Raw genomic sequence first — 24,750 nt, 5'->3', positions numbered from 1 at the left:
TTTTATATTTTACCACTCTTGTTTGGTGGCGCCATGCATTTCAACATGCAACTACATAGTTCAAGATCAAATCAAAATAAAAGCATAATAAAGAGAGCAGTGGCTATGAATAGTCAGCGGACTTTATGCTCACCTGTAAATTAATGAAAAGAAGCAATACTAAGGCAAATAAAATAACTATAAACTACCTGCACGTATCAGAGACAATGTTATCATCACCTAAAACCAATTCCAAAAGGAACATACAATGAGCATCATTATGACATTAACAATTCAACGACCAGTGGTGTTAATCCATTGTAGTACAATATTTACAGTACAAGTAGTTAAGACCATTACGTCATTGGCACGTGTACCAATTACAAAAACTTTAAAAAAAAATATATTGACCACATACTACTTTGACTACCCAACATATTCAAGTTGTGATGTACAATATTGCTTCAAGTTGCAAGCTCTAAAAGAGTAATGCATCACTGAAAAACACATGGGGCAATTACTGTACTCACTTGAACTTGGAGAAGGTTAATAGTTTCAGCTATAAACATACTATCCCTTTAAGACGTAGTCATCAATCATAAAGTTAACATGTATCTCTTAACAACATATGAAACAAGACTGCTGCTAAAATGCATCCTATTAAGAAGCAAGAGAATATTAACTCAAAGTACACATGAGTTCGACTTCAAAACAATCTCCCAGAATGTTATTTTCCTCACGTGGATACACGTTTCTACAGTGAAACTGCTACAAAGTTATCTTTAAACCATTATATCCACTTAAGTCATGGTATACATCTGTACTTAAGGAAACCCCATAAATACTATGAAGATTAATCACCAATAAAAGAAAGTTATCTGTGCTGTATTTAACGCTAGCTTAAGTAAACTCCCACACAACCCAAGAATAGAAAGATAGTACAACCTAGTCTTACCCAACGGACCTGGAAAAAGTCCGCAATCAGCACGAAGTTATGAAGTTACAAGGCTCAACTAAGAACATTCAAACTTTAAAAAAGTTGATAGTTAACTCTTATCCTCATATCATATCTTTTTTAGTTTACAACATCTGATCTTCAGATTTACAAAGTTCAACAAATATTCATACAATTTTGTTCTTGAACCATTGTTCTGTGTGGACAGTGTGGAAATGAGTCCTTGCTGCACTGTGTATGGAAAGCTGAGGCTCCTTCACATTTGTTAATTTGTATTATCAAACCAATTTACAGTTTCCATTCATTCTCCATGATGTTGCAACGAATTCGACAACCTTTGAGTCACTTTTTCCCATGGTCTAGACGTCTGTCATCAATTACTTAAAACTTTTCGCTAATATCAATAGCAGAAACCCTTTTAAATACGGAGGGCTTTTGTCGTTTATAATTGGTTTCATTAATGAAAACGTGAGCCAGGAATACAATATGTCGCATCAATTGTACTTTGTTAAGACAGTACAGCCTAGATTTGGCTTCTTTTTTATATTTGGCGGGATGTGACACACTACTTTAACAAAAAAAAATATGGTTTGTTGACTTGTTTGGCTTTCACCTTTAATAAGGTGTATTTTTTACGACCTTCCATATATTGATCACTATCACCAAGTGCGATGGACATCAAACATAAACCCAAGGAGAAGTAGGTATTTTTATGATTTCACCTTTTATGACCATCAATAACCTTTGACCTACTGATGTTAATAACAATTTTACCCCATAGTACATGTTACCACTTCACCAAGTTGGAGAAAAAATCAGCAAAGTATCTGTGACGGAATCGTAACCTAGGAACCATTACTAACGAACCAACAGTCAAACGCATTACCATGACAACAGCCCAACTATTAAAAAAATTACCTGTACATCGAAGATGCATCTATATCTCCCTTTTTCGCAGCTGCAGAACATTTTAGAGTTACCACTCAGTCCCCCGCCCCCTCCCCCTCCCACCTACACCACCCATGAAAAACAAAGTTGACGTGCTGCTGAGATGAAAAATACATTGTTTGTGAGAAAAATAAAAGCCAATCATATTTACGCTGAAAATTTCGCCAAGGATTGTTCGGATTAAAAGAGAAGAAAGAATCAAAAGTAAAATTGTTTTTAATGATGATTAAAGCTTATCAAAATTTCTTATATGTTGATTTGCTATTACATGTATGTAACTGATTTTGGTTCTGAAGTTTTATATTGTATGTTCGATCAATTTTGTACAGATGGATAAAATAACTTTCAATAAACTTATACAGTTACCAACAGAATACCGTTAGACTGTATGTTAACATGTTCCTTCAAAGGACTAATATACAGGAAATAGAAATGTATATGAAAACTAAAATTAGCCTAAGCATTTATCTCATATGTTTAAATTTGCTGGAAAATTGATAGCTGGTCATTACATTAGAACTAATATCTGTGAAATCTTCCATTGTAATATGTTATTTTAATAATCGGTGTATTATTATGTGCATATCTATTACTATTTGGGAACGGTTAATATTTGAGTATCAAGTACTACCGATAAGATGTACCTTAGGTACAGTCAGAGGTGGATATAACTACATAGAGGTGTTCTTTTCAATATATAGCTTAAAATAAGGAATGTGTGTATCAAGTATTATGTATAGTTTTAAGTATATATCAAAAACTATGTACCTGTATAGAAGAACAGGCCTAGTCATAGGTGCATGTACAGCGATACTATTTGACAATAATTAGTTTTAATTTGTTTGGTGGTTGTATCGAATACTGCGGATATGATATATCGGTTTAGGTACAGTCAACGTTTAATCGTTACTTCTGTTAAACATAAAACTCAACTCTATAAAAACAATTATAAGCAAATGCATTTTCGTCATCGCAAAGCTCATCCTTCCAATATACAAAAATAACCTTAGAAATGTTATTAGACATGCAAACAAAATCTTTAAGCTACATCAACGCAAATGTACACAACTCTTTTATCTCTTGCAAAAGGTGTTCTCCTATCTGAACTTAAGATCGCAAAAATTACACATGCTTTTAAATCTGGCATAGAGCAGCTGATTACACAAAATTCTTAGTTATACTTGACGGAGTGCGTATTAACGCATCTGATCATGCTAAATTTCTAGGATTGTATATTGATGCAAAACTCAACTGGCAAAACATGTGTTTATCATCAGCAAAAATGTTGCATATGCAAATAGTATAATTAATAGCTTGAAACTATTCTTACCTAAAGTCACTTTACTGACAATTTATAATGCACTTGGTTTGCCTCATTTAAACTACAACATCATCGTGTAGGGTAATTCTCACATGTAAACACTTTGTAGCTTATACAAGATCCAGCAATTGACATTTGTAATGCTTCATTTATCTAACATTCTGTGCGCTTTTCAAACACCTTGCTTACCTGCTTAGCCTAATTGAGCTCTATAATTATAAATTGGTAATTTTCTCCTCAGTTTTATTTCATTCATACAACACTCGAACTTAACATATGTTACAAACTCCTATGTCCAAAACTTAATTTGTATCATTCTGAGGTTAGATGTTCTGGTGTCGCCCTCTAGATTTCTCTTAGTGAAATTGTTAGTAATAACAAATCAATTTCATCTGATGAAAGACACCTGAAACATATTCTAGTCAGCGAATAATTTTCGTATAGTTCTGCCTTATAGTGAGCATTGTACTAATATGTCCTTTCACAGTTCTGTCAAACCCCTATGTGTGTGCTTTTCTATTTGTTTCTCTTGATGTTTTCTTTTCTTGATATAAAATTTAATTTTCTAGTTTCACTTTGTAAGGGACCAGACTCGAAAAGTTATCTTACTTCTGGTCCCGCTGCCTCATTGCTATAAATATGTTTAAACAAAAGCACATCATTGTGATTTAATGGTAGAAAAAAAACTCAACAAAACGGTGTTCATGGCAATACAAGGATGTCATGTTCAATAATTACGGTAGTTTAATTACCTTTTAGGTTGGTATCAATTACTTTGGCTATGATGAACTGGTTAAGTCCAATAGGCGCAGTCATTATTTGTAAACTATCAAATCGTTTTCTGAAATAGTGGTATTCAGGGAAGTTTAAGAAGATTATGCAGTGATCGACCATAATCACACGGTTGCCAGAAAGAGTAGCCAACATACAAATGTTTCTTTATTGGAATCATAAATCGGCTGACTGGAGTTTAAATTGAATTCAATTCGGCACATTCTTCATTCATTACTCATTGCTATATCTCGCTAAGTACATATTAGTCTATGCCATGGGCTACATTAAAAGAGGGGCCCACCTCCACACATGGGCTATTCCCGAAAACAACTGAAGATCAATGACTCAGAACTAACTTGATTATCATAAATTTCAACCAGCTGCTTAACTATATATATTGACAAAGAATAATATAATAAATTCAAACATTGCAATAGAACCTTAAGAAGTCATATTTCTCGCTGAACAAATTTCTGCATTTTAATCTAGTTCACCCTGAAGTTCTAACGTTGCCTCAAATAATGACTTGAAATTATTTCCTATAACTACGCCTCTTCTAGGTCGAACGTTTTGAAAGATGCCACCGTTGTTGATATTAGAAGTTTTTCCATTCCGTTCTCTTCTATCGTTGACACACAGTCAGCGTTATGATCTAAGTCTCTTTTTGTGAGTAACTTTCGACCATCCTGACTGTATTGTACCAGAATACAGCTCACCCCCATTGCCAGGATCATCCACAAATTCTGCCGCTGTGAACGTACATTCGAATGATGTGATTTGTCTTCTTTCCATAGCATGTATATGAACTCATTATTGTCTGTGCAGACACTGATAGGTCTACAATGTAACCCATAGCTCTCTGGTTTGGTGAATTCATGCATCAGCTTACTCTGTGATTCCTCCATGGTGACTGCATATGCTCTACCACGCGAGTTGTCACAGACCAGGAGACTATCTCTATGCACAGTTATATCATAAGATGCATCGATTACATTTGGTAGTGTAATCATGTGACTGTAATTCAACTGATCAGTAAATACATACACATGTCTTCTGTCTGTTCCTACTATAATATGATTCTTCACAGGATCAGTAGTTACACAAGTCACGCACTGATCAGATGGCCACCTAGTCATGACGTCACGAATGTTCTTCCTGCTAAATGCACCATCACGTACATCGTAAATACCGATGTCATACCAATAATTCCATGTTACAGCTTTGAAATCAGATAGCATACCACAGATGGGCATGCCAGTTTCAATCTTGATCTGATCATGTCGTTGTATTTCACCTTTCCTGTTGAGCACAGTAATATGTGAGTACCCTTCATATGCCTTATGAGTTATGATTATCTTGACATCTCCTCTGCTTGTAAAATAAGTAACAAACTCACCTTTAACTTTGATTCCTGCAACTTCAACCACTGGCTCTTCATGTAGAGCAATCGTGACGTCCTTAATAACCTTCGTTATATCACTTATAACTAGATCAGATAAAGATTCTAACTCTTGGAATTTTTTTTTTATATCTTCTATCAGAGGTTCACATGCTACTCTAATATCAGGAATACACTGAGCGTTTGTCCAATCGTCTTTAGAAGCAAGAATAGATGTGGTCGTTGCTGTGAAGTTCTCATACCGTTTAATGATCTGTTCACAATTTTCTATTAATTGTTTAAATTCATCTTCATTTTGATTAACAAGCAGGTCTTTTGCTGTTGTCAAATTCTTTAAGTTAGCATCTAGGCTGCCAAGTTTTCTAAAGAGTGCGCCCTCAGTTATATCACATTTGTTTATAAAATCTTTCGATTCCCTGTCATATTTTTGATTCGCTGTTGTCCTAATTTTATCATATTTCTTCCTCACTTGTCTCAACTCCTCTTCCAAATAAACAGTTATCTGACAGTCGTTTTCCCTTCTCCTGCATTCGATGCTCTCCAAACCAATTTTACGTTCCTTAGTAAATTCCGCAAGTTGATCTTTGATCTTGTGTGTCTGCTGCTTGTGCTGATTTATCAATGTTTCCTTCTTTTTCATGGCTTTTTCATTCAGCTTCTTCTTAGTAATTTGTATTTTCGTTGGTAAGCCGTATAGTTTACCTTTGTATTTATTTAGTTCAGCAAGTTCTTTTTTCAGTAATTGTCTTTCACGTTCTGCTATTTCAGTGACGTCATGCAGGTCATGACCTTTGTGTTTACTATATGTACAAGCCAAACACACTGGGACATTTCCGCAAGAATTGCAGCATAACTGTGCTTCATTTCTTTCATGAATATGGCACCTAGGGTCTTCCGTAAGTGACGTTAATTTATCGAGTGTCATGTTCTTTCCTTCTATGTTATCTAATCTCAAAATGTGGGTTTTGTGATCTGTAAACATTCTACTGCTAACGTGAACCTTGTAACATTGCTCACACAAGTAACCTTTGCACTTAAAACAATAAGCTGAAACTTCTGTATTCTTCAAACAGCTTACACATTGCTTTAAATCTTTATTTTCAAAAGACTTTTGCAATTGTATGAACTCAAGAACACTCTTCACGTGGAAGTCAGTCTTGAAATCGTCAACTCCATTTTCTGGTATGACGTGTTCCTGTTTACACAATGGACACTTAAGCATTCCATCATGGCTTCCTTGAATGACTGTCTTCAAGCAATTTCTACAATATCGATGAAGACACGGTAACTGTTTCGGTTCTTGAAATTGATCCAAACAAACGGAACACAGGAAAAAGTTCTCTGCCAGATCCGTGAGGAGAGTTGACGAAGCCATTGAGCTGATTGACGAGATTCTGCAATTTATAAAATAGACAAAATTAAAAACTATTTGAGTAATATTCAAATGATAGTAATTTCAATCATTTCCATAAAAATGTTTTAATAATTCAAGAAAGAGTAACCCAGGGAACAAAATAGTTTTTTATTAGGTGAACTTGCTGTAAATGTAGTAAAATTGTCCAGCTTTGCACGAACACCTTTTCTTGCTTGTAATGGATAAAAATGGGGTGGGGTAGGAGGGGGGCTTGGAAGGGGAGCTTAGGGAGGGGGATGGATGGCATCTAGTTGTAGAATGCTTAAGAAAGCCTTAAAAAATTAACATTTGTACAACTTTAATGGATAGACTTCTTAATCTGAATAATTTCCAAAGACGAATGACCAACAATTGTCGGAGTACGGATCGAGTTCAGACTGTGTGGTCTGGAGAGCGGTCTCTTCCTTTTTTTTATATTTTACTTACTCGTGAAGTATATATAGCAATACAATTTAGTGCACTGCATCATAGTTTGAACATAAAACAAAAAGGAAACAGTCACAGTAAACCATAGAAGCTATACACTGCGAGACTATCAGTTGTGTGTAAGAATGTCAGTTGTTACAACATAAAGAGTGTGAGGGTTCAATAGCAACGGTTTTGGGAGGTGATGGGTGGGGTGTGGGGGGACATAGTAGGTTCTGATAGAATTATGTTTCCATTCAGACTTCTGTATTCACCAATCGACGAGATGATGCGTTCATTAAAAGACGGTTTCATTCATACTTAGTAAAGATTCCTAAATCCTATTGGTCCATTCAGGTCAGCTGACCGTGGTTAATCCTGTGAGTAACGCACGGTAAAATTACCGGCGGATGAATACAATTGTTACCATGTTACCATGTTTTGTCTTCTGCTTTGATGAGCTATCGAAATACATCAAAAACACAAAATGGCTAATATAACGTTTGATTTGAACTTCGATTTGCGCACTTTAGACGAGGTAGACACTCAGGAAAACAATGGAAGATTTGCAAACCTGGTTGAGAAAGATTTAATTCACAGAAACGATCTTGTTCAAAAGTCTTGCAAGATGCCATCAGAGGTAAAGGACGCGAAAACATGGATCCGCACTCGAGTCTAGGCCAAAGTGTAGGCTGCACAGCTGTTGCCTCCAACAATGACATTAACGTTACTGCTGCTGTTAGGGCTGAAACGTCTGACATGTCCAAACTGTTTTCCAAATGTTCTTTCCAAAGTCCTGTGAATGTTTACTTCCAAAATTCATAGTTATATCCGTATTAAAACACCAAACAGTTGTGGATGCTTTGAGTTTAAATATATCCAGTATCTGTCCGTAATTAAATGTTCGCAAGGCCGTTATGCTGATCATAGTGTTATAAATTTAAAGTTAAACGACCGCAGTGCCAAGCACTGTGTAGTGTGTACGTTCAAGTGAGTGTACGTGTTCAATACAAGGCCTACTATGTTATCGTATGACTGTATACCATACGTACCTGTTTGTTCCTAGAATGGTTGCTATGGGAACCAGAAGCTGTAGGGTATTGATATGATGAAGCCAACTAGTAATTGTTTGTAGTTCCTTATGTTTGGCAATATTGCGGCCATAAAACTATTTTTGAAAGGTCTCAATAATATTAGTTAAAATGTTATTATGGTTCATCTTTTATGAATGACAGCCTTTCAAAGACGTTTCCTTTATAATTATTCACTATCATTCAGTATTACTTTATAATTGCACATGTACATTATTGTTATGCTGGTTGTTAATCGTTAATTCGACTTACGGGGCATCACTTTAATAAATCTTCGGTTATATGTAACCAAAAATGTTTTGTTTTATGATTTTTCCCCCACACAAACGGTAGTGTATGAATGAACGGGGTTAATCAACGGTCTAGCGTGCGTTACTCACATGATTAATGCACTCCGGGTGTTAATGCTATCGCTGGATGCACTCGGGCTCCGCCCTCGTGCATCGCTTGCATTATCCCCCGATCGTGCATTAATCCTGTGAGTAACGCACGCTAGACCGTTGATTAACCCCTTATTTATTTATATTTGGAAGTAGACACGGTAGATGTTGTTTTACGTGTGTCCTCGGATTCATCAATATCCTGACAAAATCTACAAAATATTGCCGTCACCGGTGAAACCTTATACTCATAAATGTAAATTTTTCAACACTACAAGTTCATCTTACTGTGACGTGGGAAATTCAAATAATAAATTCCCACTCGGGTTCTGTTAACACTTATGAAAAAAAAAAATGAAATGTAACAGTATGCTTATAAATAACGAAAATTTTCTATTGTACACTACAATTCACATAAGCTGCTTTGCTACATTAACTGTCTTTTACATAACAAAATCTGAACGTTTACTGGTGCCCTTCTTTTACTCAACAGAAAATGTTTCTTTTAACTAACGAAGTCGGTTTTTTTCTCCACGACACTTACCAGCTGTCATGTATGCATACATCTTTATACATCAATGCATAAATATCAGTGTATAATATTAAACAAAGTTGTAAGACAGTGTCCAAAGTATCCTTCTAATCCAAGAACAGCTACTCGAACAATACCCACATAATAAAGTAATAAGCCTACATTAGTTTTCCTGACGATAGAAACGGGCGGTTCCTGTCTGCGTTATTAGAGCGTAACTTACTGTTAGTTCGTTATGTTCATACCAACTGCTCCTCTGGTGACTTGAAGCTGTTGTCGTCTTACGATTTGGAGTAAACGTCAGTATGTCAAGTTTAATTTAAACTTTTTTGGTCTATTTTTCCTCTAATACTAGCAGAAACAGATTCCTTACGCATTCCACGTTGAAAGGAAAATGGCGTGCACTGTGGCAGATCTGTCACATGACCGATGGATTTATAAGATTTACATAGTTAGACTTTGACACTGTAAAGTACACGAAGTTAAACGTGTAAATAAAATGTTTTCAAACGTAAGACAGTTGCACTTCAGTTACTTGGACTTCATCACGATAAGCGTGTTCTTACTTTACCGCTATGATATCTGAAACACAATCATACTTTTCATCTGCTCAGATTGTTTGCATTAAACAACAACTAAACTTGCGGCTCAAATTATCCGCGTAATAAATGAATTCCATCCTTTACATATAGAGTTCGAATTTATAATGATGATCTTTCGCATCTTCTCCCGCTCTGACGATAGAAAGGGGCGGTGCCTCTCTGCGTAATTAGAGCGTAACTTACCATTGGTTCCTTATGTTCATACAAACTGCTCTTCTGGTCACTCGAAGCTGCTGTCGTCTTACTAATCGTAGTACACGTCAGATTATATCAAGTTACTTTCAACTTTCTTGGTATTTTTACCCTACAATACTAGCAGAAACAGTTTTGATATGCATTCTACGTTGACAGGAAAATGGGATGTACAGTGACAGACCTATAGCTCAATGTCACGCGACATATTTGTCAATACATTTTAGTTAGTTTTTTACCCCGTTAACTACACGAAGTTACACGTAGTATTAACAAACCAATTTTTCAAACACAAGTCAGTTGTAAGTTAGGAATCATCACGATGAGCGTGTTATTACTTTCCTCCTATGATATCTTAAATCTCAACAACCAAACTTGCCGCTATATTTATCAGCGTTGTAACTGAATTTCATTCATTCTTAAAAATTTAAAGTTCGAATTTATATCATTTATATTTACACTTCTTTTCCCACTGCAACTTTGTGATTCTTTACTTGATGTTAGTAAAAAACAATTCTACATCGAAATCATAATGAAGAATATTGATTAGGCAAGGCAATTGTTTCTGTCATTATCCCACTATAGCGCCATCACTTACAACTGCCATATCCAAGAAAGGCTTTCTGTGGATACTTCCTCAAAAGTGATATTATTATCCCTATCAATGGATGCAATTAACTGCCTTGATCTGTCTTGATTTGCTTAAGAAAATGGCATAATAAAATCATATTTTAAAATTTCCCAAATGTGATAAGTAGTCATTTGAATGAGTTGAAAGTAAGCAGAAGATACAAAAAGATGGTCATAACATATCCATCAGTTGGTATCGTTTCTAAATTAATATATCCATTTATGTTCCCGTTTTTGTAGGAACCTCACATTAAACAAAAATGAATTATTGCGATATTATCAGTTATGATCAATCAAAGACATCCTTTCTCTGTGACACAGTACTATATATGACAGACCTCCTTTTATCGTAGTGTGGGAGGCAATCGTGTTGAAAACACAAAGCAATGAAAGAAACTCGTAGGTCGTAACTTCTCCACTCATCATATTAACAACAGCTATTCCATTTTCTTCGAACAAATGATGTTAATGTGGAATAAACATGATCATGCATTCCGCTTTTTGGAGGAAGAAGAGATATTGTTCCATTCATTCTTCACCAACTCATTGAAGCCATTTTACCCTTAATTCAATAATACAATTTCACTGAAAAAAACTACTTCACAAACGTCATTGTTGAACAATATAGACACTCATTTTACCGAATTACCAAACACACCATAGCATATACTGGATACATCATTAACGGCATACGCCAATTGTTAGTTAAGGTTTCTATTTGGGAAGCTGGATTAAGCAGACTTTACCATAACAGCAGAGACTAATTACTTGTATTAAACTGACGTTGAACATTTAATGCGTCTATGCGTGTGTTTCTTAGTGTTGTGGAATGTACCCGTCCAGACAAACCCGATTATTTAGCACGAATACAGGTGCAATCGTCTGACGCAAATCACGCATTCTGTTTAGTTTCAAAGACCGTTCCGATCAAGATCATATATTTGTTTCTATTTACTAAAATAAGTGAAAAACTAAGTATCCTCTGACAAAATATTAACTTAAATTAGCAAATTTTATTTATGGTTTGTTACACCCACTTACGATTGAAATTAAATAGGTTCATATGCTATGTTACTGACATGAGATATAATATCTCAATCTGTATTAAAAAACATATATATATATATATATATATATATATCATACATGTTTCTAGAGACAGACGTTAAATATTAAGAGTAATAAAGAGAATGACTGTGTGTTAGAAGACTAACAACCTTAAATAATGCTTCACAAATACAGACACATAGCAGAACTTGTCAATGAAGGCAGAAGTGTAAAGCTAAATATAATGAGATATCCTAACATCAGTTTTGATGTCATGTTATGAATAAATGTCGAATGACTAATTGAATTATGTAATAAAGATAAATATATTTATATATATATATATATATATCTATATGTATATATATACATATATATATTTATATATATAAATATATATATATATATATATATATATATTGAATGTGTAGCAAGTGGTATGACAGATATATAGTAAATCAATAAAGAATAACACACCAGAAAAATTCCACTTCACGACCGGTTTCGTCCTTTTGGGACTCATCAGGCGGAGGTAGGAATCGAACCCCGGATCTTCGTGTCACGAACCTAAGCCCGTACCACTCGACCACAGTGATTCTACTGTAAGTTGTGTTAAAGCGTATAAATTGGCTTTGAATAACTGTCATTAAGGGCGTATTACCCAAGTATTAAGATTGTACAGGATTCGATTCCTACCTTCGCCTGATGAGTCCCAAAAGGACGAAACCGGTCGTGAAGTGGAATTTTTCTGGTGTGTTATTCTTTATTGATTTACTATATATATATATATATATATATATATATATATCAGATACCCCCCCCCAACTGGACACCGTCAAAGGAGGGAACACCGAAGAATGGCAAAAAAATCACCAACAGAACGGATGCAAAAGGAGACACATCGACAGAGGAACAATACACCAACAACCCTATAATCCCCGGTAATCCCTACGAAGAGCCTATATATTCATGGAGCATAACTTGAAGCTATCAGGTGTCTGATGATCGCTCAACACATGAAACTCTGAGTTATAACTACTAGTGTTCCACTAGTCTCAACTAGTCTACATAAATATACATATATATATATATATATATATATATATATATATATATATATATATATATATATATATATATATATATATATAATATATATATATATATATATAATATATATATATATAATATATATATATATATATATATAAATATATATATAAATATATATATAATATATATATATATTTATATATATATATATATATATAGATATATATAAATAGATGTATATATATATAAATAGATATATATATAAATAGATATATATATAAATAGATATATATATATATGTATATATATATATATTTATATATATATATATATATATATATATATATATATATGTATATATATGTATATATATATATAGGAATAACGGGAAAACTGTTAAACAACTATGCTGAATTTAGAGAAAGGCTGGATCTAGAGTGAGATACAATCATTGAATTAGGTAAGTGATTGGAAGTAAAACAGCCAATGTTTGGTTTTTGCAGAGCTTTCGAGCAAAACTAGCTCTTCTTCAGTGCATGATCACCGAAAGTGACAAGGAGTAGCAGGTATTGAAACTATTTTATAGAAAAGATTATTATCGGATTATTTTAATCCGCGTCGGATTATTTTAATCCGATTCTGTCGTAATTGCAAAGGAATTGTTTTGGTTTTTCTGGGATGGCAAATCTTTTCTGATGTTTAAACCGAATGGTGCCGTGGTCTTTAGGTTTAGTTCCCAGAAATTTTCTTTTCCTTTCTTAGATTTATCTGTCAAGAATCGTTCTGGTCAATGGCAATAACACGGGCTAGAGTACACTCTAGCCTCTGCCTTGGGCTACTTTCAAGAGGGCCCAACTTCAGACACAGAATATTCTCGGAAACATGTTGGACGTTAAAATCAGTGATAATTCTTACCAGGAAGATATTACTTGGATATCACTTCTCCCAACTGCTGAAATAACATTCATACTTTTGTTCTTTTTGGAGATTATCTGTCTGTCAGGAAATGAAAACAAACACAATAAAACAAGTAAAGAAATCAAACATTGCGATAATGATAATAATAATAATAATAATAATAATCGGGCACTAATTTTACGAAATGTTTAAGTAAATCCCGCAAAGGCTTATTGATAACAACTTTCACGTCGGGAGGCTTCCAAATCAACATTTTAACTCAAATTTGGAATCCTTTTCAATCTAGAGAGTCATTTCAGATGGGGAAACCGTAGATTGCTCTTTGATGAAAATCCACCTTACCATTATCCGGCCGGAAATGCAACCACGAACCTCTCAATCGCCTAGCCTCATTGCTTTAAATGTCATCTCCTTTATCCACTCGACCACAGCACTTGTATTTGGATAGAAAATTAAAGTCTTATTTCTCGATGAACTTGAACTTAAAATAATTTCCTTAATCTACGACACTACTAGGTTGTACGTGTACAACTCTTCACATCTCCTTGTTGCTATTAGAAGTTTTTCTAAACTGTTCCCTTCATATGTTGACACGCGGTAAACGTTATCATCTAATATTCTTGTTGTGAGTAACTGTCGGCCATCCTGACTGTATTGTACCAGAATACATCTCCGCCGATGTAAGATGTCTGCTTTCCATATCATGTAAATGAACTCATTATTGTCTGTGCAGACACTGATAGGTCTCCAGTGCAATCCATCAAGACCTGGTTTGGTGAATTCATACATCAGCTTACTCTGTGATTCCACCATGGTGACTGCATATGCTCTACCACACGCCTTGTCACAGACAAGGAGACTACCTCTATGTGCAGAGATATCATGCGAATCATCGATTACATCTGGTAGTGTAATGTTGTGACTGTAATTCAACTGATCAGTAAATACATACACATCTCTTTTGTTAGTACCGACAATAATATGATTCTTCACAGAATCAGTAGTGACACAACTCACGAACTGATCATGTGGCCACTTGATAATGACGTTACGAATATTCTTCCTGCTCTTTGCCCCATCACGTACATCATAAATACAGATTTCATCAGGCCAACAAAATGTTATAAATTTGAACTCAGAAAGCAGACGACAATAACGCCAATGTTGTATAGTCATGACCTTATCAATGTGTAGTTGTATTTCACTTTTTCTGTTGCACACAGTGATGTGTGAATACCCAGCCTTTTCAGTAATGAAAATCCTGGTATCTCCTCTGCTTATAACACCAATGATAGAGTTAATTTTAACTTTGGCCACTGCTTGTGCAATCGTGACGTTGTCAATAATAACCTTTGTTACATCACTGAGAACAAAATCAGATAAAGATTCTAACTCTTGATATTCCTTTTTCATTTCTTCTATCAGAGATTCAAAGGCTGCTCTAATATCAGGAATACACTGAGCGTCTGTCCAATCATCTTTAGTAGCAAGAATAGATGATGTCGTTGCTGTGAGGTTCTCGTATCGTTTAGTAATCTGTTCGCAATATTCTCTTATTTGTTTTAGTTCATTTTCATTTTGATTTACAAGCTGGTCTTTTGCTGTTGTCAAATTCTTGAAGTTAGCATCTAGGCTTCCAAGTTTTCTAAAGAGCTCGCCCTCAGTTTTATCACATTTGTTTATAAACTCTTCAGATTCGTTGTCATATTTTTGATTCGTTGTTTTCCTGAGTTTATCATATTTCTTTCTCACTTGGCTCAACTCCTCTTCCAAATTAAGAGTTATCCGAATGTTGTTTTCTATTCTTTTGCTTCCGATGTCCTCTAAACCTCTTTTTCGTTCCTTAGTACATTCCGCAAGTTTATCTTTAATCTTGTGTGTCTGCTGCTTGTGCTGATTTATCAATCTTTCTGTTTTTTTCACGACATTTTCATTCAGCTTCTGTGTAGTAGCTTTTATTTTCGTTGGTAGGCCATATAGTTTACTTTTGTATTTGGTTAGTTCAGCAAGTTCTTGTTTTAGTAGTTTTCTTTCACTTTCTGCTATTTCAGTAACGTCATGCAGGTCATGACCTTTGTGCTTAATATATGTACAAGCTATGCACACTGGTACATTTCCGCAAGAACTGCAGCATAATTGTGCTTCCTTCTTTGCATGGATATGGCACCTGGGATCTTCCGTTAGTGATGTTAATTTATCCAGTGTCATATTCTTTCCTTCTATATTATCCAATCTCAGAATGTGGCTTTTGTGATCTGTAAACATTTTACTGGTTACATGAACTTTGTAACATTGGTCACACAAGTAATCTCTGCACTTAAAACAATAAGCTGAAACTTCAGTATTCTTGAAACAGCTTACACACTTCTTGAAATCTTTATTTTCAATACACTTTCGCAAATGTATGAACTCAATCATACTCTTCATATGGAAGTCTGTCTTGAAATCGTCAACACCATTTTCTGGTATCACGTATTCCTGTTTACACAATGGACACTTAAGCGTCCCATCATAACTGGCTTGAATGACTGTCTCCAAGCAATTTCTACAATATCGATGCAGACACGGTAACTGTTTCGGTTCTTTAAATTGATCCAAGCAAACAGAGCACAGGAAGAAGTTCTCTGCCAGATCCGTGAGAGGAGTTGACGAAGCCATTTGTCTTGATGACGAGATTCTGCAATTTACAAAATAATATAGAAATTAACAAATACTGCTGCGGTCGTCGAGAGCATGAGTAAGACTAAAACATTAATTAAATTAGATGTTAAGTGCAGTTCTCTAGGTATATCATTATGCAGTTATTCAATTACCGGGATGGGAGGCGGGGTGGGATTGAGTATTGTCAAGGGTAAACTTTTGTTCAAAGACTTTGATTAGTATTAGTTTAAGTGGATGGTTGCCGGACAAATACCCCCCGGACAAATACCCCCGGACATATACCCCCGGACTCATACCCCCGGGACAAGTACCCCCGGACGATCACCCCCCGGACAAAAACCCCCGAGGACGAATACCTCCGAGGACAATTACCCCCGGACAAATATCCCCCGGACATACACCACCGAGGACAAATACCCCCGAGGATAAGTACCCCCAGACAACTACCCCCGGGACAACTACCCCGGACATACATCGAGGACAAATACCCCCGAGGACAATTAACCCCACCCCCAGCAATTACCTCCGGGGAAACTCTACCCGCACAAATACACCAGCACAGATTCCTCACCCAGGTTACTACCCGAACTAAACCAGAATACGCCCCAGCCCCCCCCCCCCCCCCACGAGCCCGTTAACCAAGCGGACCTTTAGCTGGTGAACTACGTAGTACGAAAGCCCATTAGGGCCATGAAAGACAATTTTCTTAATCTGGTATATCAGATTATTTTTCTGATATATCAGATTATTATTCTGATATGAAACGTTATTATAACTAGGGAAAATTAAATTGATTTCTTAGATTATCATCATTCTTTTTGCAAACAGAATGACCAGAGAATAGGTTTTTTCAAATGGTAGTGACGTCGTGGTCTCAAGCCTCTTTCTTTACTTATGTTTTATACAATCGTACATACTATTATGAAACCTTACAGGCAATTCTGTTGGTGTAACGGGCTTCACCGTAACCGGGTTTGACTATGATAGCCCAGCGGTCCATGAAACAATGCATGGGGGTACGGATGATGATCATGCACACTAAACTAGAGGGGTGGACCGTGGTTGTGCTTGCCCCGCCCCTCCCTTCTGCTCCTCCCATCCTAAAATGGCGTGCACTTACAGGAAAAAATAGCTTAGAATAAGCAAAACAAGAAGAGCGTGGAGGCCGAGTGGCTAATGCTTTTGTTTTATATATAATCCTGTTATGTTGTGTCCTTGGGCAAGGCACTTTTATCTCGACTGCCCCTATCCATTCAGGTGTATAAATGGGTACCTGTGAGGTAACTAATCTGTGTGCGCTGGATTCTCAGCAGCCAGCCTGATGACCAGGGATTCAAAGTGCTATGAGATGGCTGTGCCATATAAAGCGCTATACAAAAACTAACATAGCATAACAAATCATCAAGTAAAATTGCTCAGAAGAAAACTTGAAAATGGTAAGCCGCAATAAGCCTGAATTGTTCGGAGATTAATAATACAGAATAGTGTCACTATAACAAATAGTAAATTAATAGTTACCAGGCGCGTATCCAGGGGGGCGTTGGGGGCGCGCCCCCCCGGGTAAGGAAAAGAGGAGAGAAAAAAAGAGAAGAAAAAAGGGAAAAAGAGGGAGAAAAAAGAAAAGGAGGAGAGGAAGGAAGGGAAAAGAAAAAGAAGAAAGAGAGAAAAAGGAGAAAAGGAGGAAGTAGAAGATAAACGCCAAGACCTCGGGAAGAGAAAGAGGAACAGTCATAATTACAGCACTGATCCCTATTATATACACATGGTAGCCAGTGACAGATCGAAGATTACAGAGGGGACGTGCGCCTCACCCTACCCCTTACACCGACAACTCCATTTTTAGCTCATACCAGCATGCTTGTGTGAGCTATTGATACAGTGCGGCGTCTATCACTCTATCCGTCAACAATTGGTAAAACCGCTCCCACTCACGCAGTATTTAATGGAATTTCATGAAACTTGGACACAAGGACCATTGGGTATAGGGCCATCAGAGATGGTCCGAAATTGGGGTCAATGGTCACCTGTGGGCCGTAATGGGCCATTTTGTGGAAATACACAAAATGCTTCTTCTCCTACAGATTCTATGGTACAATGTTGAGGGTTTGTCACGATAGTACTATGGAAGTTTTACCTTCAGGGTGTTCATGAATTTGAGATCAAAGATCAACTAGGGATCTTTTGTGGCCCGGGCCGCCGCCCTATATTTTCAAATTGCTCCTGTTCGTACAGTGTATGACCAGTTATGATGAAACTTGGTCACAACGTTCCTCGGGATGAGGGTTATGAGGGGTGTTCGGAAAATTGAGGTCAAATGTCATTTAGGGGGTCATCAGGGGTCATTCTTTGTAATATTTTCAAATATCTCAATCTCCTCAAGATTTTGATGGATCATATTCAAAGTTGAACTGATGATTGTTGGATTGTAAATGAATAAGATGATGCCTAATAATTTTTGGTCAAAAGTTAATTAATTACAATGAATCCCCATTGTTTAAAAAAATCTGAGCCTTCACCTTTTGCCAAAGCTCCTTTAATTTGTCTCCCAGTCTCTGTAGTGTTTGTTTACATTTGTGGTTAAGCTCTGCAGAGGCTGTTAGTGGAATTAAAGCAGGACTGGGAGTTGTTATTAACTGTTGAACTGTAAGCATGAGAGCCCTATAGCCAATCAGCACTTGCGGATTCTTAGAAGTCTTTGAGCCTGAGGTATGTAGGCAGCCAGCCAAAATTTTGGCAAGGAGTGCTTCAGTATGGAACGCGAAAAGGGCAACCATATTTCGTTGTATAAACTAAGTTTGTTGCAGTCTAAACTAAAGTTGTTGCTGCTGTTTTACCACGTTGTTGCTCAAACTCACGTTGTTATTTTAACTTCCGTTGTCTAAACATACGTCATTGTCTAAACTTACGTTGTTGCTATCGGCGCTGTTCAAAATTGCTCAACCGCGTAATGTAAACCAGAATGCAAAATGCATTGAGGTATCGATGACTTCAGTACACTAGAAAGGTGTTAGTATAAGCAGAACTAGCTGTTACTATAGAAATGGCCCGAACCACCATTTTGATACGTTAAATAAACACAAGTCAGTCTATTGTACGTGGCTATACACACCTGCACCAAAAACAATAGGGGTCTTGGAGGTCCAAGTCCATTTGGAGTCACCAAACGCAAACTTGTGGAAACCTTGTTTTATAAGCTACCGTATCTCCCACAGCCAGCCTATCAGATAACATGTGCGTTAGTACAACTCATACGAATAGGAGGCTGCACGGTAAACAACTTTTAAAATGTTTTAATGTTATACTTATAGGCTATGCATATACGCTGTGAATGTCGGAAATCAAGTACAACGTCGAGTGTCTAGACAAAGTACCAGCATAAAAATACTGCATTTTTAAACTAATTTCATTGAGCCCCTCCAACAATGTGTAGAGATAATCTGGGAATGTCGGTAATCAAGTAAAAGGAGTGTCGAGACAAAATGCCAGCATAAAATACTGTACTTAAAATTGAATTATTGAACCATTACATGATGTCTGGATATATGTCTGGAAAACGAATGACAGTAATATTACTAAAGACAAATGTTTTCGTCCCGATCGAACACCAATTGCGTTTATTATATGACCTATACTTTTACTAGTGTTTATAGTTGAGAAGATGCGATATTATCACTGCCTGTACTTTGTGAATTCTCTACACAATATATATATATGGCGGATGCCATCCAGTGCCCTAGCTTCGCTGTTTTACAAGGGCGGCCGTCCGACCTTCATTTCGCCTGCCCTGCCACTCTTTCCTCCTCTCCAACTCCGTATATAGTACCTCGATGCTTTGACCTGCAGCGATTTCACCAGCTACCCCAACTCTTCAAATATCCCCGCAAATGTAGTGTGCATATCTCGCTAAATTCCACGCAATTTGTATTAGGCCTGTTCAAACTTCGGAGTTTCAACTGAAAATCCTGAAAATTTGTGGAGAAAAGATCATATCACCTTACCTACAACCAGGGACGTAGCTAAGGCCTGATGATTGGGGGGGGGGGGGGGTGTAGTGTCTGAAATTCCAACTGGATGGGTTTTGGAGCAAGAAAATTCCGACTGCTGCCTTGTACCCACCCCCCCCCCCGTACTACTCGTCAACATTAACATGTCGAACGCGCGCATAGCGCGCGGAAATTTTTTTTCGATACATTTGTACACAGGCCCTCACTTCACAAACTTATTAATCACTTTGGCTAAGCAAGTTAGCAACTGAGTAAAGTTATCTGCTTCTAGGCTACATAGACTACTAACTACAAAAGCTATGTTAATGTAACAAAGGGGAAATTGTTTTTCCAACAAATTATATTCGACGACATAGTGAATTACCAAAATATACAGTGCTTTTTACTGGCACGCTTAATATTGTTTTCTTGGGGGGGGGGGGGCTATTTATCACTCACATGAAAAACTTTCAATTGTTTACTTCATTCCAACTGAGCATTCAGAATGAGGTGAACAATTAAACATTTTACAGAAAAATGTCCAATTGACGAGATAGGCTATGATAAGTAATTGTCAATTAAACATTTTCAGAAATTTTTTCAATTGCTCAGTTAAAGCAACTGAGCAATCCAACATTTTTGATAAGATTTTATCTTGTTATCTAAACAATTTACTGAAAAATATCAACTTATGGGGCAAAGTTTTTCTTATTGATGGCACTTTTAAGCTTCCGTAGATAAACATTGCGCGTATACCATACAATGTATATCCTGAACTTACTTGAAGCTAGCGAACAGGGTCAACCAAACCAATAGCAAAATTAATACATGAATTAACCGAATTGAAGCTGGCGAACTTTGTACAGTAGTTCTATTAGAATTTTTTTTTTAGAGTATTCAAAATCATACGAAGTTTTGTATGGTGGAGTATAAGGATCGCGAGATACAATTTCTCAATGTGACAAGGAAAACGTGGTAAATATCACTGATCAAAGGTCAATTTTGACCGAAAATTTTAGGTCAATCACAAATTACAAGAATATGTGAAAATGAGAGTGCGACAGTCGGAAAATTAGAGTGCGACAGTTGGAAAAATTAGAGTGCGACAGTCGGAAATTCCGACTGTGGCACTGAAATTTTCCAACTATCGTCAGTTTTACCAAGATTGGGGGGATGAGACACCCCCACACCCCCCCCCCCCCCTCTAGCGACGTCCTTGCCTACAACACATTTACCCTGGATGCTTTTCAGTATTTAGAAACAACCAACTCCACGAAAATGATAGTATTTAAATAACATTTTTACGCAATGTCGAAACTTCAACGACTACTTTTGACGATGTATGACTGCAGTAGTTTATGCACACGAATTAGTGTTGCACCAGAATCATGACTTGAAGCACGTGGTCAAAGGGACCGCAAAACTTTACGCAAGTTTGCAACGAAGAAATAACTGTGGTATAAATGCACATTTTACATTATCAACTCTCAATATGGAGAGAACAAAACATACTGTGAGATTTAAAGTCCTTTTCAGTATCAGAGATGTTGTGGTAGCTTCCCACAAAATTCATAGATTTTCTCAACTCATAACTTTCTGTGATAAAACAATTATTCAAATATGACATTAACAATATAAATGTAAATAACGTCCTCGGAGTTGTATCAACTATCATGTAAATATCGTTAACAACGTGATTTTGTTCGACAAATCAGGTTGTTAAGGATATTTACATGGCTGTTGCTACAAATCCGGCATGACATTAACGATACCCCCCCCCCCCCCCTTTTCGCGTTACGTAGTTAAACCATCATACTTTGCGTTCATTGAGCACTGAAGATGCAAGCATGTTTGCAGACAATGGGTAAGGGACTATTAACCAAACAAATCTCGGGAAATTTGAGAAAACATCATTGGCTGTATTTAGCATGAAAATCTCTGTAATAGATATGTTGTTAGCACTGCACGGAAGCAACTTGCGGTTGATTGTTATAATTGTTTTGAAAAGAAAGAATTATGTTCGTTCACAATGTGTTCACAACGGAACTTTAGATAGCAACGAAAGTGTAGACATCAACGTGAGTTTAGACATCAACCGTAAGTTAACTTAGCAACGAAAGTTTTAGACATCAACGTGAGTTTAGACATCAACCGTAAGGTTTATAAATCAACGTGAGTTTAGACATTAAGGCGCGTTTAGTCGTCAACGTGACTTTAGACATCAACGTAAGTTTAGACATCAACGAACAACAGCAACATGGTAAACTAGCAGCAACAGCTTTAGATTAGACAGCAACAAACTTAGTTGAGGCAACGAAACAAACTTAGTTTAGGCAACGAAATACGGTTGCCCTTTTCGCGTTCCATACTTCAGGTCTGCTCAGGTAGAGGGGAGAAAGTTTAATAGGGTAGGTCAGTGGTATTGTTTGAGAGAGTGGGTAAAACAGGATTTAAAGGGGGAAAATAGGAATTATAGCCAGTGGTGTGGCCAGTATTCTGCTAACGGAGGGGGGGGGGGGTATCCCTCATGGGCCCAAAATTGGTGGAATCTGAAAATGGCATGAAATTTGGTGGGCCATAAAGTTTTGTGGGCCCTACATTTTAAAGCTCGAAAAGGTATGAGCTTCTGCACCATTGGTGCTCTAGTTGACGTTTCCATTTTTCCTCTCTCACTAATGTATCTATATATATATATATATATATACTATATATGGTCTAGCATAACGCGTGTGTGTGTCTGGACGCCTTGAACAATTGTTCAATTGTGCAATGGAACAAACTGTGGCTGGTCTTGAACTCGACCGAGTCGTCGGGGAACATGACGCATTTCGGGAAGGGGCGACCGCCCCCCCCCCACCCGAGCAAATTTTCTCTATGATATCGCTAGTAATTTAAAAATAGACAATGCTTAGATGCAACTTACAAGGCCTGTGTGTCATTTCCAGCGATCTGGGAGGCTTTTTCGGCCAAAATTTTCTTGTACGCTTCGCGCCAACTCATGGTGGCGCTTCGCTTAGATAGTTTGCCTACAGGCTTCGCCCTTCCGTTGGCAAATTACTCGCTACACGCCTGTTCGAATTTGTAAAGCAAAGAGCAGACATCACATAATATCAGTGAGCATGAAAATGCATGTTCAAAAATGAACAGCCTCAAAACTGTCTATGTGTGTAGTCAAAGGCGTAGGAGCCCAATTGGATTTGGGGGCTGTATAACGACTTGCCCGAAAAAATATAACCAAAATTTCAACATGTTAATGTCAATAGGCGGAGTGTATAGCCTAGTGGTTAAGGCCGGCGTCTCCCAGTCATGAGATCCCCGGTTCGATTTCCCGCCGACAGCAAGGTGTGTCGTCTGGCAAGGGTGTTGTTCAATAACAACTTCCCGACGTGGACGTCAAATGGATGTGTCCGTGAAAGTTGCGCAGTCATCCGCAGGATGCTAATGTAAACAACGAAATGTCTTATGTAGATGGAGAAAAAGCATACAGGTCCAATTATGTCAAAACTCTCTTTTACAGTAGTAATGGCGAATTAGTCTGCCAAGCTTAGAACTTTATTTTAATTACCAAGGAGATAATTTTTAAACTATTCATTTATTCTCAGCATATTGCCCGAATTTTCAGGGGAACAACTTTGGTGGGGGGGGGGGCTGCAGCCCCGCCTCCTACGCCTTTGTGTGTAGTGTTCGGTTTCGAAATATCTGATATCGGAAATATCTGGTATTTTTCATTTCCTTCAACGAAGTTTTATAATTGCCGTTATAAGAGGTTGTAATATTTGTACACCAATAAATTAACTGTGTCTGAATTTTCGAAAACTTCCTGAGCAACATTCTTCATCATACTTCCCTCTACTCGTAGCAATTTTGACCGGTCTGTTAGGGGTTGAAGGAGGTTTTTCTATATTGGTTGTCCATAGATTGAATTTTGTGCAACATTATGTATATGTTTTGAAGTGATTGTCTTCACGAGAAATGTGAATTTTCAAATTCTGAACAAATAATGGGCTTTAAACTTTGAAAAGTGGGGTTTTCGGATATTTTGGGCCGTGACGTAGAATCACCTACAAAAGCAATGATCAACAGGACATGCAATGAGGTCGAACATGATGTGTGACTGGTTACAATCTTCAAAAAGGTTATGGATGGAAAAAAAAAGTATTGGGAAATACTTGGTTCTCAGGCAAAAGTGTACATCTGGTTGGTCATTTTCAAGCCCGAGAAGTGCCATTTCCGGTGATCTAGGGGGTATCAAAACCTGAAATTTTCTTGTACGCTCCGCGCCAACCGATGGTGGCGCTCCGCTTAGATAGTAATTCACGCCCCCGGGTTAGAAAATCCTGGATACGCCCCTGGTTACTACCAGCATTGAGCAATTCCCAAACAAACCCCCGGGCCTCGGTCCATTGTCGAACCCAATCCAGGAGTTTTGGGGGGCTTATATATGAAAAGCTCGAATCTTTTTAAAA

The 24,750-nt window shown here is 37.0% G+C and overlaps 2 protein-coding genes across 5 annotated transcripts in view; both read right to left on the bottom strand.

The window, feature by feature from the left end:
- Positions 1-11,761, bottom strand: LOC139984812 (uncharacterized). Of its 4 annotated transcripts, none has more exons than XM_071998887.1 (3): positions 9,422-11,761; positions 7,770-8,081; positions 1-6,770 (listed from the first exon to the last, which is right to left on the bottom strand). In XM_071998887.1, the coding sequence occupies exon 3, from the start codon at positions 6,749-6,751 to the stop codon at positions 4,523-4,525; it is 2,229 nt and encodes a 742-aa protein (XP_071854988.1). In that variant the 5' UTR covers positions 6,752-6,770; positions 7,770-8,081; positions 9,422-11,761; the 3' UTR covers positions 1-4,522. The 4 variants fall into 4 exon arrangements, with proteins under 4 accessions (XP_071854988.1, XP_071854990.1, XP_071854987.1 ...); XM_071998889.1 differs by having other exon boundaries at positions 7,770-8,004; XM_071998886.1 differs by having other exon boundaries at positions 7,770-11,761.
- Positions 11,762-13,117: 1,356 nt separating this feature from the next.
- The window catches only part of LOC139984552 (uncharacterized), a 30,757-nt gene continuing 19,124 nt past the window's right edge, over positions 13,118-24,750 (bottom strand). Inside the window, exons 2-3 of the mRNA XM_071998490.1 lie at positions 13,983-16,317; positions 13,118-13,718 (exon numbers count right to left, since the gene is read on the bottom strand). Coding sequence (XP_071854591.1) covers positions 14,142-16,298 — 2,157 coding nt within the window. The 5' untranslated portion in view covers positions 16,299-16,317 and the 3' untranslated portion in view covers positions 13,118-13,718; positions 13,983-14,141. The remainder of the gene's footprint in view (positions 13,719-13,982; positions 16,318-24,750) is intronic.

Source organism: Apostichopus japonicus, chromosome 17 (assembly GCF_037975245.1).
Source record: "Apostichopus japonicus isolate 1M-3 chromosome 17, ASM3797524v1, whole genome shotgun sequence".
NCBI classification, from domain to species: domain Eukaryota; kingdom Metazoa; phylum Echinodermata; class Holothuroidea; order Aspidochirotida; family Stichopodidae; genus Apostichopus; species Apostichopus japonicus.
This window is presented reverse-complemented; position numbering and strand designations above follow the sequence as displayed.

Excerpts from the sequence above, each read along its gene's own strand:
- LOC139984812 (XM_071998886.1), bottom strand. The coding sequence starts at position 6,751 with ATGGCTTCGTCAACTCTCCTCACGGATCTGGCAGAGAACTTTTTCCTG.